General features: G+C 46.3%; 1 protein-coding gene across 1 annotated transcript in view; it reads left to right on the top strand.

Annotated features, from left to right (window-relative positions):
* The window catches only part of fut8b (fucosyltransferase 8b (alpha (1,6) fucosyltransferase)), an 81,415-nt gene that overhangs the window by 35,405 nt on the left and 27,413 nt on the right, over positions 1 to 18,597 (top strand). The window contains exons 2-3 of the mRNA XM_070987142.1: positions 9,383 to 9,997; positions 17,518 to 17,636. Of these exons, the coding sequence (XP_070843243.1) occupies positions 9,795 to 9,997; positions 17,518 to 17,636 (322 nt within the window). The 5' untranslated portion in view covers positions 9,383 to 9,794. The remainder of the gene's footprint in view (positions 1 to 9,382; positions 9,998 to 17,517; positions 17,637 to 18,597) is intronic.

Here is an 18,597-nt window from a genome sequence, read left to right as displayed (position 1 = left end):
GTTAACTGAAGGACAGAGGCACTTTAAACAGCTTTCATGCCTCTTGTGCAAGGGCTTTCTTTAAAATGGGTGACATTTCAAAAGTATGTGGAACGGTGCTTTATTTTAGGAGGAAAGCGCATGTTTGAACAAACGTCTTGGGAGTTACCGTGTAATCAACTGGCTCCCGCAGTTGCCAGATATTTTTTTCCTCTCTTGTCTCAGAAAAAAAACAAGATTTTAAGGCTGAGCAGAGGATGAATAAATATGTCACTTGTTACCGCTGACGTGTTTTCGCAGTGTGGGGATTTTAAGGTCACAGAGCAAAGGAGCTAAGGGTTGAAGACAAGAGAATGGAGGTAATGTAGCAGAGAGCGATGAATCGGCGGGAGACGTGTGTTACTGCTGTTTATAGAACTCCTTCTCTGTATTAGTCAGGACTCGGCTCCCTCGGGGAACACTCTTCATCTCCCCCTCTGTCTGTGTCTGCAGCCGCCATCTTTCTTCACCTCCCTGGCTCCTACTTGGTACCACAATGCTTTTTTTTATTTTTCCCCTCTGTCTTTGTCTGTGACTGTTTTATTTTTTCGTGATGTTCTTGCTGTCTGGGCATTCCCCTGCTGTGTACTTTTCCCTCTGCCTTGTTCTTCGTCTTCCTCCTCCGCTAGCGCAGCCCTGGTCTCTTCTGCCAGGGCCGTCCTCTCCATCTTTTCATCCCCCCGAGTCGTTGCCTTATCATTCAAGCCTCGGCCTCGGAGGGGGCACTTGTGGCGGGGTGGGGGGGTTACTTTTGCCCTCAGTCAGGGTGTAATGGGAGTTAACCGCTGACCGTAAATTCTGCCGCAGAAGATGAGTGAGATAGGGAGTGTTTAGGGGTGGGGTGCGCTGCTTATTGTGTTGGAAACGTAACTTATTGCACAAGAGACCGCCGAGCCCCCAGTTCTCGTCAATCTTGGCTTTTATTGGGAGATTGCGGTCGGAGATCAGGACAGTTTTTCTCACTGTCTACCTCCGTTGCTTGTGTCCCGTAACCACTGGCTTCAGCCTCAGACGCATTCCTTCTCTGTCTGCTCTCACTGCGGTGTCATTTCTGGTTTTCTCCCTTTACTTTCCTGCCAGTCCCGTCACTCAGACTGTGGTTACATGTCAGGATTTTTTTTGTTACCTGATCACAGTGTTTTACTGACTCACACAGCCGAAACCCACTCACTTAACCTGGAAATGACTATTACATCTCCTACGGGTGTATGAACTGAAATCCTCTTCTGTTTAGAACACCTTTTTCCATGTCTTTATGTGGCTCTCACTGTGGATTGCAGTGAAATCTCACAGAATGATAATAACAGTGTGAGCCTGACCACTTCTAAGACTAGTTTCAAAGGTCTGATTGTAATCTGAGCGAAATCCATATTTAGTGGATGCAGGCGTATCACATTATGCGCCACTGCATATTCAGATGATAAAAATCATACAATTTAGCACAGTGTAACAGTAGCTGTTCTCTCTCCCCGTCCTCTTTATTTCTCCTCATCTCCCTCCCTCTCTGGCCACTGATTTCCTTCTATTATCCCTTCTTTTCACTCTCTTTTCTCTTGTGCTCAGTCCATCATTAGGCCTCTTTACAGTGACTGAATGAAGGTTGGCACCCTCTGTATGGGGTCACCGCAGGCCCCTCAACCCTCCCCTCACTGGCTCCACCTCTGTAGCTCGTCCCTGGCACCCCAGGCTGCGAAAGGTCAGCCGTCATTGGGACTCATTACGAGGAACAGAAACTGGAGCAGACAGGAAGTGTGCGTGTCTGTGCGCGTGGATCCAAGCAGCAGTGTAGTTCAAGGTAGATGGATAACCATGAGCTTCCTCTTTTCTGTTCCTCGCAAATAATAACGGTCAAGGTTCTTTGCAGGCTTTCACAGAGGATTGTATTTCTCAACACTGCCGAGCATAGAGTAAATGATCAATTTGAAATGATGCTTAGTCCCACAATTTCTCGGCAACCCTCCCCAACCCATCCCCAAATAAACACTAAGTCAACCTCTCACACACACACTCTGACACTTAATGTCCTCTCTGCTCTAGGCGTGATACATGCAGCTGCTTGAGTGGCATTGACTCTTGCTCTTTTCCCTTCTCTCTCGAACACACACACACACACACACACACACACACACACACACACACACACACACCATTGCAGAGCCAGTTCATCACCCTCACTGACACGGTGAATTTACAATGCTGCCCTTGACCACGTCTGAGCCCCGTGATCCACCTTCACTCGTCAGGAGACAGATTGGGCTGGCAGGTGGGGCCCCCGCCCAGGTCCCTGTTTTTATTTGGACATAAAAAGTAATAAAACAGAGGAATGATTGGTGCTTTTTACTGCTAATCATACATCCCACCGTCCCAATTAAAAACTTGTTTGCATAAACCGTCAGCGCAAACATCCCCTGCCCTCCCCCTCGCTGGGACACTGAGGTGTGTGTATGTGTGGGTACCTATCTTTGTGTCACCGTGTCAGTGCACGTGTGCGTGCGTGTGCGTGTGCGTGTGTACCCTGCTGTCAGCGAATTCTCCACAGAGATAACCTTGAAGGAGAGGCTGTGTGCTTAGCTCTGATACTGAATGCCAAGCTGCAGCGGGCTCAGCGGTTGCACGGCTAGAACTTCTCTGAGACCTTTAGCCACTTCTGCGAGACTTAATCCCAAAGTTGCGATGAGGTGGGCAGCCTTCAGTGCTCAAGTGCTCAGACAGTTGGTGAAAGTGATGATGAAAGTGCATCGCTCTGTGAATACACAACCCTCTGCGAAAAGAGCTGACAAATATTTGATTTTTATACTCTGTGGTAACCCGGTCCAAATTATACCATGTCTCCATTACAGTACGTTGGTGTTGCGTTGCAGGCCGACATCAACTGCATGCTCCAAAGCAAAATTTGCTGTTGGGCCCTAACTGAACCCCCACCTGCCATCTTTAGGGCAATGTGTGTACAGTTCCCATTAAGTCAAGTGCAACCACTACAATTACAATTATCCAAAGTGACGTACATATGAATTCACACACCGATGGCACAGCATCGGGGGCAGTTTTGGGGTTCAGTATCTTGTCCAAGGATTCTTTGGCACATGGACTGCCGAGGCTGGGGAACGAACCACCAACCTCCTGATTGGAAGACGACCATTCTACCTCCTGAGCCACAGCCACCCCACTACACCTATGCTTCTATAATACTTGATGTGTGCTAGTTGTGGTAATTGTATTAAATATAGTTTAGGAATGTGCATCATGTCAGCTCAGTATAAAGTAAACTAAGGACTCTGACATGGGGTCCCTCGACAAGAGCTGGCATCAAGGTAGACAAATGATGCAGAACCCGCTTCAGTTGATATAATATTTTAGTCGTGCAAACACACTTGCTGGAAATTCCAAATTCCCCCCCCCCCCCCCCCAAAAAAAAACAAAACTGACATACAGTGGACCTGTGGTACCCCTCACCCTTGAGGTCTGGTGCAGGGGGGCAGTTCTTTAGTTTGAAATCCAGCCTTGATTATTAGTGTGTGTGTGTTGATATGTTGGCAGACACAGTAACAAATCCCAGAGCTGTAAACAGCAGCGATGCATGTTTTATTGGCCCGTTGGCATTTCTCAGTTAAAGTTTGATGTAGTTCTGGAGACGATGTTGCCCATTGTGCTCATGAGCCATTACAAAATCAAACCTCTTAAATCAATGGGTCTGATATCATTTGACTTTATATGCTTTATTTGTAGTTATGTAAAAATAAAATCATTGACACTTGCTGTTCAAAACATACTAATATTGGCTGTTGTGTACAATCGTAAATCATATTTATTGTATTGATAACAACGTGTAAATACACAGCTTTAGCATGTGTCAAAGCCAGGATTTTAAAAACGTGATAAGCTCAATTTGACTCAATTCCTTTGCATAATCGCAGTCACATTTAAAGATCATTTAAGGACCTACCATGTGTTTTTTGCCTGTAATTGTAAAACCGAACCTCCTTTGCAAAATTCCCACAAACACTTCTGAGGGCATGGCCTCGTGTTAACTTCAGGCCTTTCCATGTGTATGTATTAAAACCCAGTGCAGTTACTTGGGCGTCATGCCTTTAACTCTCCCAGGTCTCCATCTTTCTGTTTTCTTCTCTTTCCCCTCGCTTGTCGCCGTGCCAGGCTTTCTCTCTGCCATTTAGCCTAAGTTAATGGACTCCTCCACATTCAGCTAAGAAATGTTGTGAAGTAAACAGCAGCTCATGAAATATTTACCACCCTCATGTACGTGTGTGTGCGCGTGTTTATGTGTGTGCAGCGAGGCATACCTGACCGAGCAGGGCGACTCCCGCACACCCGCTCCTCGGCACACACATGCACGTAAAACGGCGGGTGTGTCCCAGAAAGCTACAGTTGTCTCCGCATCTCGGCTCTGAGCCAACCGAGAGGCGAAAAGGAGCGCTGGGAGCGGGAGCGCTCTGCTCCGAGTGAGTCACACGGCTGCTGATATTCATATTGATGGAAAAAGAAAAAAAATCACAGTCACACTTAAAATTTAATCGTAATGTTTTTGTTGAAAATGGCAGCAAACAAGGGAACAAACATTTCAGGTTACAATCTCTCCTGAAGCATTTGTGTTGTTTTCCCCTGTTGCTGCTGCTTTCTGGAATAAATAGATTATGAACCCTGGATTCTTTTTTTTTTCTGTCTTTGTTAGATCCACTGCTAAGTTGTGTCTTTTGTTCTGGTACTTCCAGTTGAAATGTGTCAACCCTGTGTTCCCGATACTAGCGTGATCCATCCCTCAGGAACTGGGCTAGAGGCCGGAAGGTCGCCGGATTGAGCCTGCAGACCAGCTGAGCAAATAGCCAGAAAAGCTGCTCAGTGGGCATTTGTAGGAAAATGTAGCCGCACCAGGCGGCTATCAGGCGGAACTGAGTGTAGCTTTATGGCTATAAAGAAGGCTCTTTCTCAAGAACAGCTTGCTCAGCAATCCATCCCTGGATAAATAATGGTTAAAAATTGCTGCCAGAGTTGGAGTTGATGTTTCTCTTGCTGCAATTCTGTAGTCCAAACACCTGCAAGCTCCCCCCTCCTCCGTTGTGCTCATGAAGTGATATTCAGACATCTCAAATCAAACTGGTCACACGCTGGGATAGAAAAGGCAAAATTTCTTTTATTTCAACACTTTTGACAGCATCAATGCAAAAATACAGCTCCTGTCCGAGGTCACATTCAGCTTCCTCTGTCAAATAGATATTTCTGTATCACAGCTATTGATATGTAGACAGCTTTTCACATTCTTTCAGTGCTGCTACTGTACGCACATGTTCTTCTGCTGTCTGTCTCTTTTCCAGACATATGCATCACATCTGTGCCACCAGCATGCCATAGCATGTACCACATGTTGTGGCATGTCTCCCGTATTACTCTCCCCTGCACCGACACAGATGAGAAGCAACACACACATACACATATATATATCTACAGTATGCATTATATGCTATAGCTCCCTTCTCAATGTCCCCGAGCTGGAGTGGCCATGATGGTGTAATAGAAGCCGTCCTCAGCCGGGCTTTCATGCATAATTCAGTGGCGGACTTCATCGTGGTGCTTATTGCCTGGAGACCGGAGTGTGCTGATAGATGACCTCTGCTGCAGCCTGAGTCACGTTGAAGATTAACCAGCAGGACTGAAAACAGGTCATCTCTGCCGACCCCTCAGGCTCCTGCATGCTGCTGCAGCGCAGGGGCGTTTTGTGACAGGGGTGGCAATCCGCCCCACAGTACCACATGTGCCACGCGAGCCTTTCCTGGCTGAGCTGCTCCCTGCGTTGGCGTGACAGCAAGGTGAAGGGCATTGTGGGAAAGGGATGATGTTTGAAATGCGAGTTCGAGAGGAAAATTTGGGGAGCGACCATCCAGGTGGAGCAGACAAGAGGTCCAATTTATGAACCCCGTAAGCCCACTTATTCCTTCCACTTGTAAAGTAGGAGGACTGTACATTCAAAAGGAAGCAGTGACATATTTCATTTTGTCCAGAGTAGCGAAGACCTTGCAATCATGTTTCCACTTTCCTTGGAAGATGAAGGGGGAGGGGTCATGGTGGAAGAAAGCAGAATAAAAAAAGAGGCACTATATGGCCAGCTTCTCTAAAATCCCACTGTCAGCATATCTGTCACACAGTCCAACTTAGAAATGATTGTGCCACAGTAGGGAACTTTATTTATTTAACTGACATTATTATAATTTCCATTATTTATGTAGCCCCCTGTTCGTGGCGACTGGAGGGCAGACGTGAGAGGTTTTAGAAAATGCAAAAATGGTCAGGGCTCGGCTCGTACTTGGCTGTATCTCTGGTGGAATATTACACTGGCAGATCTTCATCAGTGGAATAAATTCTAGTAGAGTATCATTTTCTCTTTAATCAGAGCACATTCTGCTGACACAGGGCTCAATAGACGTCTCCTCATTCTTTTAGTTATGAAACACAGCGATCCGAAACTGTTGAAAGAGGGACGACCATGAGTGTGTTTCTCCTCTCCTTTGCCACTTCAACACAGCCAAGGCTAATCTGAAAGGCTCGTTGAAAAGAAACTGTAAAAACCGTCTTCACTCGCTTTCTGATGGCTTTCATTTTAAAACTGAATTATCCAAACAGGTTTGTGGAGTACATCTCTTTAATTATAATTATGAGGGGCTTCCAGTATTTAATTACAAAGGGGTGATCTCAGGTTCTCTTACCTCACCTCTACTGACACACACACTGAGTTCACAGTAATGCGATCAGATTAACTTTCGCTGCTCTACAGCCGAGACTCAAACATTATGATGAATTTGATTTTGCCTTCGATGGCGCTCGACTGTTTAACAAGTTCAGTGGACTAATGCAACAATCAAAAGCTCACGTTTATGACTTTGCTTTGTATTTTAAGCCTATTGAAAGGGGGCTCCAGCAATTTGGTATTGCACCATAAAGTTGGTGGACTTGCATAAGACACATTATTAAAGGAATAGTCAAAATCAAAGCAGAAGAGGGTGAGATATCCTGACTTTCAGTCGTTAGTTAAAATCAGTGCTTCCAGTTTGTAAACCAGGCTTTATGTCGAATATTTTGAGGGTGAGTTAAGAGCTCCCTCAGCCTGGGGTTAAAAGGAGGGATTCAAAGATCTAGTCCAGTACCTCAAGCCAAATGTACGTTATGACATCGAGAGCTGCTGTGATTAAACACATTGAAAAACATTTTTGAGGAGAAGAAAGATGAGCTGAAAGTCAAGATAGCCAGGGTAGACAGGCCAGCTCCCACCACTGACTGCTGCACAGCTCCCAGAGTTACATCACAACTACCTGTCACTTCACCAGTGCTGCCTGGGAGATGCAGTCCCGTGTGCTCCCGAGCTCAGAACGAACCGCTTAGTCACCGGTTAATAGCTGATGAGCTACTGAAAGCAAAATTAACCGAAACTTCATCTCTTAAAGCCCTAGAAGAAATTAGAAAACTGGTGGAGTGCACCTTTAATTAAACTTTATTGAATTTGTTGTTTTTTAGCTTTTTCCTCTGTGTTACATGGACTGAAATCACAGATCAGTCAGTGTCCCAGGTCGGCCATTAACTGCAAGAAGTTCATGTTAATTTCCCCCAAAGGTAAATTAATATACCAGTAATATATTACTAGCGAAGCTTGACTTTCAAGTATAAACAGAACAACTAGCAAAAAGTGTTATCTCCAAAAAAATCCCGTATCCTCTTTAGCAGCAATTGCCTACCTCATCCAGCAGTTTTATATTTATCAGATTTAGTCTACTGAACACAAACCTCATTATGGCTCCTCAAACACAGTGACAGGGGTTTTTGCAGCCTGCCTTTTAGTAAAGTCCCAGTCGTGCATTAGCTGGTGGAGTGCTACCCACTCGCGGCTCTTATTTTCCATAATAAAACACAGCTCAGCACATCCTTGTGCTGCATGCATAAAGAGGAGCCACCCTTGTGTCAACCTAGGTTAGTCACAACAGGAGCACCGGCACGGAAGCGGCGTCTGCACAGATTTCAATAATCCCACATCATTCAATAAGAAATGAAGGAGAATAGTTTGCCCGTCATTGTTTCGGTGATCTCAGCTGCTGCATTCTGGGCAGTTTGCACCAGTGAAGCATGAAGAGTCTCTGTGGTATTACAGCATGGCTCCATTTATGTCCTACATATCAACTATGCTGCCATGGTAAACATGATGAGCTACTGTTAACCTACTTCTGTGCTGCCAGGCGAACCCCAGCAGGAACACTTTCCTCTGTCTTGAACGCTCACAGGCAGAAACACCAGAGACACTGCGACATGTCAATCAAGCCCACCTCTCCACCACCACTCACATAAAGTCTAAGATGTCTGGCATTTTTCCAGCACGCTGTGGTAGTACACACTCAGAGATGATAGCGCACATACACACACTCAGATGTTGCACACTCACACACACACACACGCACCTGCCAGTCTTCATCCCATCACACAACTAGTCTCAGTTGCATGGCAGGGCTTTGTTGGGGAGTTGACAGTGAAGGTTGCTTCATAAACCCGGCACACGTCCATCTCCGTCTCCCCCGCTGCGTTGGGATGAAGGGAAGTGATGATCCAGGGATTTTTCATTCCCTCTGCTCCATTGAGCTCACTGTATCACCTTGACAGTGTTGCATTCTGTCATGGAGGCTACGGGGATGGCAGCGGGCACTTGGGAAGGAGGAAAGCGCTCGGGGAGAACTTTGTGGGACTGAGTTGCCTCCAAACAAATCCATTAACTGTCGCTTTTAGTTGTGCTTCAACTAAGAGCGAGGGAGAAGGTTTTGGAAGTGGGTTGTGGTAGGCTGTGGTTGAGGATGCGGCATGGGGTGCTGAGGAGTCAAAAGATGTATTCTCAGTCGTGTGATGGCTTCTGTATGTGATTGTGTGCGTGAGAGCTTTTGAGAGACGTGTGTGCGTGCGTGTGTCCGTGTGTGTAATGTGCAAGCAGGCAGGACGTGGAAAGTGGAACATCCCTGTCCTGCCTCGACAGCAATGCAGCATAGCGCAGGGACTGCACATCACTATGTAAATGCAAATTGCAGTGTCATGCTGATCAATCCTGTAGGCTGCTGAGACAGGGTTATGTTGGGACCAGCGTGCAGCATCTTGGCTGTGTCTGTCGGCCTGTTTGCCCTGTTCTGTGCTCTCTGGTTCTATATGGCGCTATAGGAGGCAGGTCTTATGTATTTGTCTGTCGAGCTAGCCCACTGGCCGAGCTCTGCAATGATCTTGATTTGCATCTGTTTGAACGACCAGCTCATTAAGTGTTTTGCAAGTCAAAATGTTTTGCAAGAAGCTCGACTAACTTCTTTGTCTTTTTTTTTTTTTTTGGTTTCTTCAGGACACAACCAGAATAAGCGAGTCCCACGGGACAGGAAGGGAACAAGACGGTGTGGGGCGAGCTGGTCAACACGGAGCTGGGTGGAGGGGAGAGGACACCAACCGGGCCGCCAGAACGCAGATTTGTGAGCGTGCTAGCCATGCTTTAGCACACACAGGAGAGGCTGGTTGATCGCTGGAGAAACACCCACTTTTCCTACAAACTCCTGAACTGCAAACACACGCATCTCCCTTTCATCTGTCATTTACTGAACACCATCCCTGCAAAGATGCGGATGCCAAGATTGGCCCTGTGGCACTTGTGGTGACGGGGCACAGAGTGTGTGTGTGTGTGCACATCCGGCAGGCAGGCCGGCAGGTCAGTGGGTGTACAGGCACACCAAGAGGCATTTTTGGGTGGGCGAAGTTGAACCATGCGGCCCTGGGCGGGTTCATGGCGTTGGATTACCCTGGTGCTGCTGGCCTGGGGCACGCTCCTCTTCTACATCGGAGGTCACTTGGTGAGAGACAGCGAGCACCCAGAGCGGTCCAGCCGGGAGCTCTCCAAGATCCTGGCCAAGCTAGAGCGGCTCAAGCAGCAGAATGAAGACCTGCGGCGCATGGCCGAATCGCTCAGGTAACATCAAGCTGGATGCTTATTGAGCTGATGTGCTTGACTGTAGCAACACCAAATATTTATTTCTCAAAATAACCGTGTTTACATGCACGCTTGAGTCCTGTTAATGTCATCATATCCTAGTTCAGAAGCCTGGATAAGCTCTTGTGCTAGCTGGACGGCTGTGAAACGACATGTGAACACCTGATCCAGGTTTCTGATCACTGCATCGTCAGCGTTAGTCATATAGCAGTAGTGAGTCAGTAAAACAAAAAAATATGATGAACAATATAATGATGACAGCCTGACACAACACCGGTAATGCGGAGGATAAACTGATTAATGCTCTTTGTTTCCATTATCGGTGATTAAACACAGAAGTCAAATCCAGCCGAGTGGTAAATGCAACAGATTCCAGGAAGCCAGAAACCAAAGTGGGTTCATCATCAACCTCTTGGGTGACTCAGTCGGCACACAAGTAACAGTGTGGTCTTGATGTCGAGGAGTGAAAAGACATACAGGACCTGCATTCAGACTATCAGGAACCTGGGTGCTGTTAAATTCATATGTACACAATACAAATTACATTTTCTCCTCCCTGTGTAAACATTATATCCCTGATATGATCAAAACTGAGATAACACAAAAAATCTGGATATTAGCGTTAAAGTAAACGTGCTTAATGAAAGGTAAGCAGGATATTTCAGAAACAAACCTCACCAACAGTAACAGCTGACTCATCACCATCTTCCTCTTCTACTGTAATCCACAGCTCAACATATCCTTATCCTAGCTTTTCTCAGCGGCACATTAGCAAGTTCTGCATTTTGATCTGTATTTGCAGGTCAGGGCCATTGTATGTTACGTCACATTTGGAGTGCTTTTGAAAAATGCATCATTTCCCAGAGTTTTCTCCTTTCTGTGTCTGACATTTTGCACATAGTTGAGCAAACAAATGTAATGCCCCCGTTTGCAGGCCTGGTCAGTGTGCTTTACTTTTTTGAAGTTCAAAAAACTATGGTGCAATGCATCATTCCCTTAAGTTTCTGCAAATTCTACCAATTAAATACAGCCTGTAGCTCCCTGGTAGTCCAATCAGAATAATTTTACAGATGCCGGAACGTGGCACTGAGATTGTTTCTTTCGTTTTTGTGAAATTTTAATCAGCATCTGATTAAATCAGCGTCTTGCGCCACGTACACTTAAACAAATGGTGCTGCAGAGTTTCATCAAATGCTGAAGTCAGAGGCGCTCTGTGTGACAGACAGATGGATGGATTGTCACACACCTCACCAGATTTCATTGTGTTATTTTGGCAGACAGTAGCACATTGTACGAGCCCATTAACCACACAGCATCATTCACACATTCAAGCTATGTGTAATAGAGAGACAGATGGTTCTGCTCTTATCTCCGCATGCTGACAGTGTTTTCTCTTTGCACATAAACACTCGGCCTGTGCTTGGGTGTGCGCGTCTGTGAGTGTGCATGCATGTGCAGGGACTGCAGTAGTGTGTCCTGGTGTGTGCCATATTAACAGAGAACCCGGGCTTCAGATGTTGCTATTGCAGCTCCTCTGTGATATTCAGATTCACTTTGATGCAGGGCCCTCATCAGCGCACACTAACATAAAAACACACGTTGCTTCAGACAGCTGGTCCCTGATTAAATCCCTTGCTTTTGTAATTATTCAAAATTGGCTCAAAAACAAAGGTGGAATTCAGTGCATAAAAAAACAAGTGCAGCTTTCAGTCGACCAGTGTCCAGATGGGTCCCCGACACACTGCACGCTTGTTGCTTGTTATTGAGTTCTGTTGTTGATCTGGGACCGAGGCCTCCACAGTTGTTTACTGGGGCAGCGCCACAGTGCCTTCTCAAGTCCCTCTAAGCTTCGGCTAAGTATCCGGCACAGCAAGCCAAAAGCAGGCAACTGGCTTGCTGAGGTTAAGCTTTATGAGCTATCAACAGAGACACGGGTTGGTTTGTCCTCTGTTCAGTTTTGTCTCTTTCTGCTTGTGTGTGTGCATGTGTGTGCCTGCATTGGTCAGATCGAGGCCCAGGAGAGAGAGACAACTCCACCACCGCCTCACCCTGTTGTGTCTCTTATCCTTATATTAGTGCCCTAATAGACGCAAAGAGGCTGTTAGTGAGCTGCCCATCATTCCTGCCACAGTCTCTCCCTTCTCCATCCGTCCATCACCTCCTCCTGTCCCTCGTTTCACTCCTTCTTCACCTCCCTCCTCCTCTGCCTCCCTCCACGACCAAACTGCTGACGGAGGCGTGGCGCAGAGCCAGACTCCCGGCGGCAGGTTGTCACAGACTGACTGACTATCTAACAACTCACTAGCTCACTGATCGACTAGCTTAATGCATGCCTAGCCCAATCCACCAACTTACACGTTCTGCAGCTTTGGATGGAGAACATGAATCTCTGAATGTTGTATAAGAAGCAGAACCAGGCCTTCCGCTGTCATGAGGTAATAAAGAAGGTTTCATCCGAAGCATCTAACCTTCGCATTAGTGCATTCATTTTTTATGAGTGGCCTCAGAGAGACTTAAAGCCATAAAACTGACATTATTACACCTTTGTGTTGAGTTGTTGCACAGTAGAAACCCACTGCATTGCGATTGATTTATAGTTCTGAGTAGGATTTAACTTGGTTAGTGCCATCACGCCACAGCGGCGCTAGATGGATGTGTAGCGCATTATTTGGCAGCATCGTGCATTCATTATGTACCTGAAGGGATCTTGTTCACATTGTTCATTCGCTTTATGATAGAGAGTGATAGTCATGCTGAAACAGTTTGCGTGGGATTTTGATTTTCTTCATCACAAATTGCATGTTTGTGTTGCATCAACGAGAAGATGAAGATTGTTATTCAACCTGCTCAGTGGATTCTGTACACAGCGCTAATCATGTTTTGCCAATTGTTCCAGAACCTTTCATTATTTTTAGAACGGAATAGTCATGTGAAATCAATTAATCTATCAATCAACGCTCAGATTCAAATTAGCATCACCTGGCTGGCCCACAGATTCAGTCCAGCGGTTCGGTTTGCGGGCCGCTCCTGAGTGATTTGAGTGACAGGCAGCATGCCAACCTACCAATCACCCAGCAGCATTAATGAGAGGTGAGCCCGAGGTCGAGTCGCTCAGTCTGTCTGGCTCCGCCCTCTCTGCAGCTGTCAGTCACCTCGGGCACGAAGCCACGGCCCCTGCAGAGACAATGACACGCGCCAGCCTGATGGTGTGACATCGGAGGCGGCGAGGGGTGCGAGTGACAGCTGGGCTGAGCGATGAGGACCTGATCGATCCCCTAGGCATGCCAACACAGGGGTGGAGGGAGGGACGAGGTCGATGCAGAGGAGGCAAAGGAGGAGGAGGGGAGCATGATGGATGGCGCCAAGTAAAGAGCAGCAAGGAGGAAATTGAAAATGAGTACTGGGGGGGGTGAAAAGAGTTGTGGAGACCACAGCCATTGCACCAAAATCTTGTCCACACGTTGTGCTGTTTGCCTCATTTGGGCACATGCATGTGTTCTCAATGTAAAAATCAGACATGGAGTTTGGTCCACCCATCTATAAAGACACAGTGAGAGGACTCATTTATCATATAATGGTTTTAACCCACCAAACAGATGCTGCTGCCACCTCCAGACCTGAACTCCCATCGACTGGGCCGTCGTTCAGGCCCAGAGGGGGACGGTCCACTACCACACACACACACTACCCCCATTGTGTCTGTCTGTAGTCAGGACATCTTTGTCAAGTAGGCCACAGAACGGAGCCGGCTCGCTGTGGAGGCGCCGAATCATGCGAGGCAGGAATGCACCATTCAGAATCAGTTTACGTGGAATCAAGCTGTCCAAGTCAGCGGACATGACATGGACACAGCAAAGGAAGGAAACAAGATTATCTCATTCGACACAGTGCAGAAGTATTCCAGCAGATACATACATCTACTGTAGTACACACACAGTACAGACAGAGAATGTATGGTGATGGCATTGTTCTCATTGTTATCTCACAGAGGTCTTTCAGACTGATTTCTGAGCAGACGTAGCAGGTTTTCATGGTTATGCTAGTCTTTTCCATTCATTTGTAGTGTTTGCTCTCTTTCTCCTCTGCCACGTTGCTGCGGTTCATTAGCTTGACTTATTGGAGTCAAGTGGTTTGGTTTAACATGACAACAGTGAGTTCCCAGAAAGGCTCTAACATGTCAGCCGAGTGTGTGACGCACACGTTATGAACATGTACAGTATACACACGCACAGGATAGGAACAGTGTAAAGGCAAATTGCCTCCATGTAGTCGCTTTCATCTCCACCTCCCAGAACACTTTGCATCTCCATCCATATGTATGGCTCCTCAGGTCAGCACAAGGGTTTTTCTTTTGAAGTCACAGTATATTAAGTGATACCACAGAAATATGTATGCGCCGTAGTGCCATCATGGCCCCCGCCGTTCAAACTGCTCCGCCCGGCTCTGATCACCCGCTGAACTCCATGGTTAGCGGGTGCAGGGGCAGGAGCCGATGGAGCGACAGCTGGGGCAGCGTTTCAGAGGAAACGGGCATAGATGCTGAACCTCACCTGCTTTCCGGCTCAGCGCTTAGTGCCGGTGGGGCTCATCACCCTCTGCTTTCATAGCTTGTCTTTCACTCCGCAGTATCTCCCCCCCTGCCTTTCCGCCCCCCCTCCCTCGAGTCAGAGTTTTTCTCATCTGTTACCTCTCCTGTATCGTTTGATTAAGACGCTGTTCAATCCAGCTGCTGCGTCTAGTCTCCGCTTCAGGTCCTCCAGAGATACCGTCAGGGATCATTTGTGTATTTGTGTACGGTGTTTGCCTCCTTCCTGTGTGTGTGGGTGTCTGTGGGTTTTGATACCGCTGAGTGTTTGGATATATTTTATATCTACATATCTTTGTTGGGGATGCTTGTGTTTTGCCTGCACCAGCAGTGTGTCTCAGCAGTTTACGTCTCTCTGGAGCACGTTAGCTAACCTCTGTACCACGTCGCTATTCATTAGCCTGTGCTGATCTGGCCTATTTCCTCTGCCTTGTTCAAGGAGATATCATGTTACAGTTTTAGCACCACTTAAAACCCTTGTGAAATGATGTCAGTAGGAAGTAGTCCTACTTCCTGTACAGTGGTGTAACTAGCAGGTTAGGGTGTGGCCTTTGAGAAATCCTGCTGAAGATTGTTTGAAGAGACTTAGCTGTGAGAACAGATCGGAGAGTTGATACCTGGAAAGGAAATACACCTGGGTCTTATTCCAAAATATGTCAGACAGCCGAAAAGCGGCACACCACAGATTTCACATAGAAAGGAAGCAGTAATTTAAGACGTACAAATAAATACCCATGATGCCACAAAGGTATGGAAAGGATTATTCTTATCCATCACAAGGTTACATAATGCAGGAGTTAACACATCCTCCCTTTTCTCCTCAGTTATTTCCATGACTTTGAAGCACAATGCTCAGTTAGTGCTCAGTGAAGTGGGAGGCCAGGGCTTCTCAGGGGCCGAGGCTTGAACAGCGAAGGGGGAGTTGTGCAGCAAGAAGGGCTGTTGCAACTTTAAAAGTCTCATCTTTATGCCTGCCAGCGACTGATGTTCCTCACTCAGCGAGCAAATTGAGTTTGCATGCCTTGATGACTCATTAACGTGGCCTTTGCAGCACTTCACCAATGCCCCTGTGCATTCCAACATATTCCATTTTTCATAGTTTTATGTAGAGGAATTGATTTGGTGTAATGTCACTGGAAGTACTTTTTTCTCCTCGGCTGACTTGAACTAGATGTTTTGAGCATGTCCAAGTGCTTGGTTGTGTTTCTATTACATGCATGCAGCAGCTATTCATAGTTCATCGACACAGAGCTGTGAGCCCTCTTTATATCTATAGCCTTTTAAGTTTGATGCTTTTCAGCACATATCTCATTCACGCGTGTTTGCATTTTATTAAGAAAAAGCCACTCAAACCGTATAGCCGATTCATGCCTGGATGGCAGTGTAAGGGAATGATTAGTTGTTTGGGAGCCATGTGCATGTTTGGTTTGACAATGGGTCTTTTTAGTCCCATTTCACACAAATAAAAAAGAACAGGCCACTGTGGCCACTGCAGCACCAATCAGCATACAGTAATAATGAAAGGGAATTTCCACTGCTGCAGCAGATAAATGGCCAAAGTACAGTAACAAATTATGTTTAATCTGTTTACTGCACTTGAATGGCTTTGACATAATTTTATTTTTTTAATTGGCAAGTTAATGTTATCGCAATATGTTTTCACTTATCTACTTTCCCTACAGAGTCACTGTAGTGGATTTCCACACAGCTGAATAAAGGAAGGCCTTGGCACAAAAGGCACTCATTCTTAGAGCCATCAGACAGTCAAAGAGAATAGTAATTTCTTCTTTTTTTATATATAGTTCTTAAAACAAAGTCACAAAGAAAAGGCATCTAACTGCTACTTGTCCACATAATTTGACACTCAGTGATTCGACGAGTCATTGGATATAATGTTTGTCTGTATTGTACAGAAGTAGATGGGCTGGACCTAACAAACGTGGAAAATGATCCAGCTCTTTGAGTCCGTTTTGAGCTTAAAATAAATAAACAGGGACAGGGCTCCAGGAGGCTCCATTGTGGCGTCTCAGCAAATGAAATGGAATTTTCACTAGTGAATGCTTAAAGACGCCAGCCGTCACAGCTCAGTTTTCACTGCAACTGTTAAGTCTGGCAACACCCAAATGAGAATGGAGTCACCCCAGTAAGACACAGCACATATCAGACTGAGCAGCAGACACCCCACTGCTTCTCCAAACTCCCGCACCTCCTTAATGTCTATTTAAACAATGTGTTGTTGACACAGATTCAGCCAGACACAGATTTTGGATGGTGTGAGAGGAATTTCACAACACAACAGCCATCATGTTTTTCCAAACTGAAAACCATGAGCAAAGATCCATTACAGCCGTCCAAGTGTGGTATGTCCATCCAGTCCAGTGTAGGAATGGTTGTTGTTGAGGTGAAGAAGAAAACAGTCTGTGGTGTCTTTCTCAAACTCATTCAATTCTCAGTCAGTCTGATCTCAGTCTTGTCCAGTTTGTTTTGCACTGGAAAGATCAAGTGTGATTAGGGTTGCAGACTGTGGTATGAAAATCAACAGTTATCATATTGCTTATCTACAGTATTGAGTTAAAAAAAATAGAAATTAGAATAAAGCATTTGTTCCCCTTCAGTTTTCATTCCTCGATGATAATAATACTCTGTGTGAATGTTCTGATCGTACCATGACAATATCATACTGTTGTAATCATGTATTTACAGGTGATCCAGTAATTTTACATTGAGTTAAAGCTGAATCAGATGCTTTTTTTTCATTAGGGAATTTTGCAAGACAAATTGCAAAATTTACAATTTCAGCACAGTGTATCAGCACAGTTGGACATGTTTGTGCTCTCTTCCTCCTGTCAATGTGCACATGCTCCCATGCTCATCCGTTGCATCCTCTCTTTCCTTGTGTCTTCCACCCCCCCAGGATACCAGAGGGTCAGGCAGAAGCCGGGTCCCAGGCTGCAGTGAGACTGCGCTCCCTGGAGGACCAGTTAACCAGAGCCACAAAGAAGATCCAGAGCCTCCAGAAACTCACTGGAGATGGTAAACAGGGCAGGGCTGTCTGAAAGGTTGCAGGAAAGGATTTGGCACAGACCTTGGAAATATGAAAGGATTGAGTTTGGCGGTACAGGGGTTGACTATATATGGTATAAAACAAAGTCAAAGGCTCTTGTGAGCCTTCGCCTGAAGCGAGAATCTCAGCCTAGTCCAGCTTTAAACCTGCTGTAGCTCAGGAGCGATGATGGCAGAGCCGCACCGTCCGGGCAGTGGGCCAGGGTTATGTGTGTATTTGCCACCCTAAGCAGTGGTCAGAGGGGCAGGAAAGCTGTCAGGTGAGCGGGGAGATGTGTGAATGAAGTGGAAGCGTTGTGAATGCCCCAATGGCAGAATGGGGGAGAGAGAGAGAGTGAGAGAGAGAGGGGGGAAAAGAGACAGACAGAGAAAATAAAGGACATGTGAGCGTGGAGGGCAGCACGAGGTCAGCCTTTCCATCTTGCCGCAGGGGAAGAAAAAGCTAAAAATACCCTCCAGCTTTTTTCCACCAGGGGAGGGAGTGAGAAGAGAAGAGAGTGCGAGATAGGAGGGTAAAAGAGCGCTTTCCCTCTCCACCACCTCCTCCCGCTTGAGGCTGTCCTTCCCTTTCCTCGATTTTTTTTTTTTTTGTGATTGTTTCTCTCCGCAGAAACCAGAGCAGGCAGCTGTGTTATCCATGTGGGTTACTCCACATTGTTTAGCTCGGGTGGGGTATAGAGTTCCTTTCCTGTTGTTAAGACTGTGTGAGAAAAAACATGAGAGAGAGAGCCACGAGGCACAAAAACAGTGATCAAGTGCTCCTCAATGAGGTCAAAGCAACACCCAGGGACAAAGCATGAAAGAAGAAGATTTCATGGTTTTATTCCAGAACCTTGTTTGGTGCCATCACATAATCTAATACTCCTAGATTGCTAAAGACCTCTTGGCATCTTTTTCTCCTGTGTTCCTCCCAGCTGCATTCCCATGGAGG

Source organism: Chaetodon trifascialis, chromosome 19 (assembly GCF_039877785.1).
Source record: "Chaetodon trifascialis isolate fChaTrf1 chromosome 19, fChaTrf1.hap1, whole genome shotgun sequence".
NCBI lineage: Eukaryota > Metazoa > Chordata > Actinopteri > Chaetodontiformes > Chaetodontidae > Chaetodon > Chaetodon trifascialis.
Note: the sequence above shows the minus strand (reverse complement) of the source record. Positions and strands in the feature narration are given on the sequence as shown.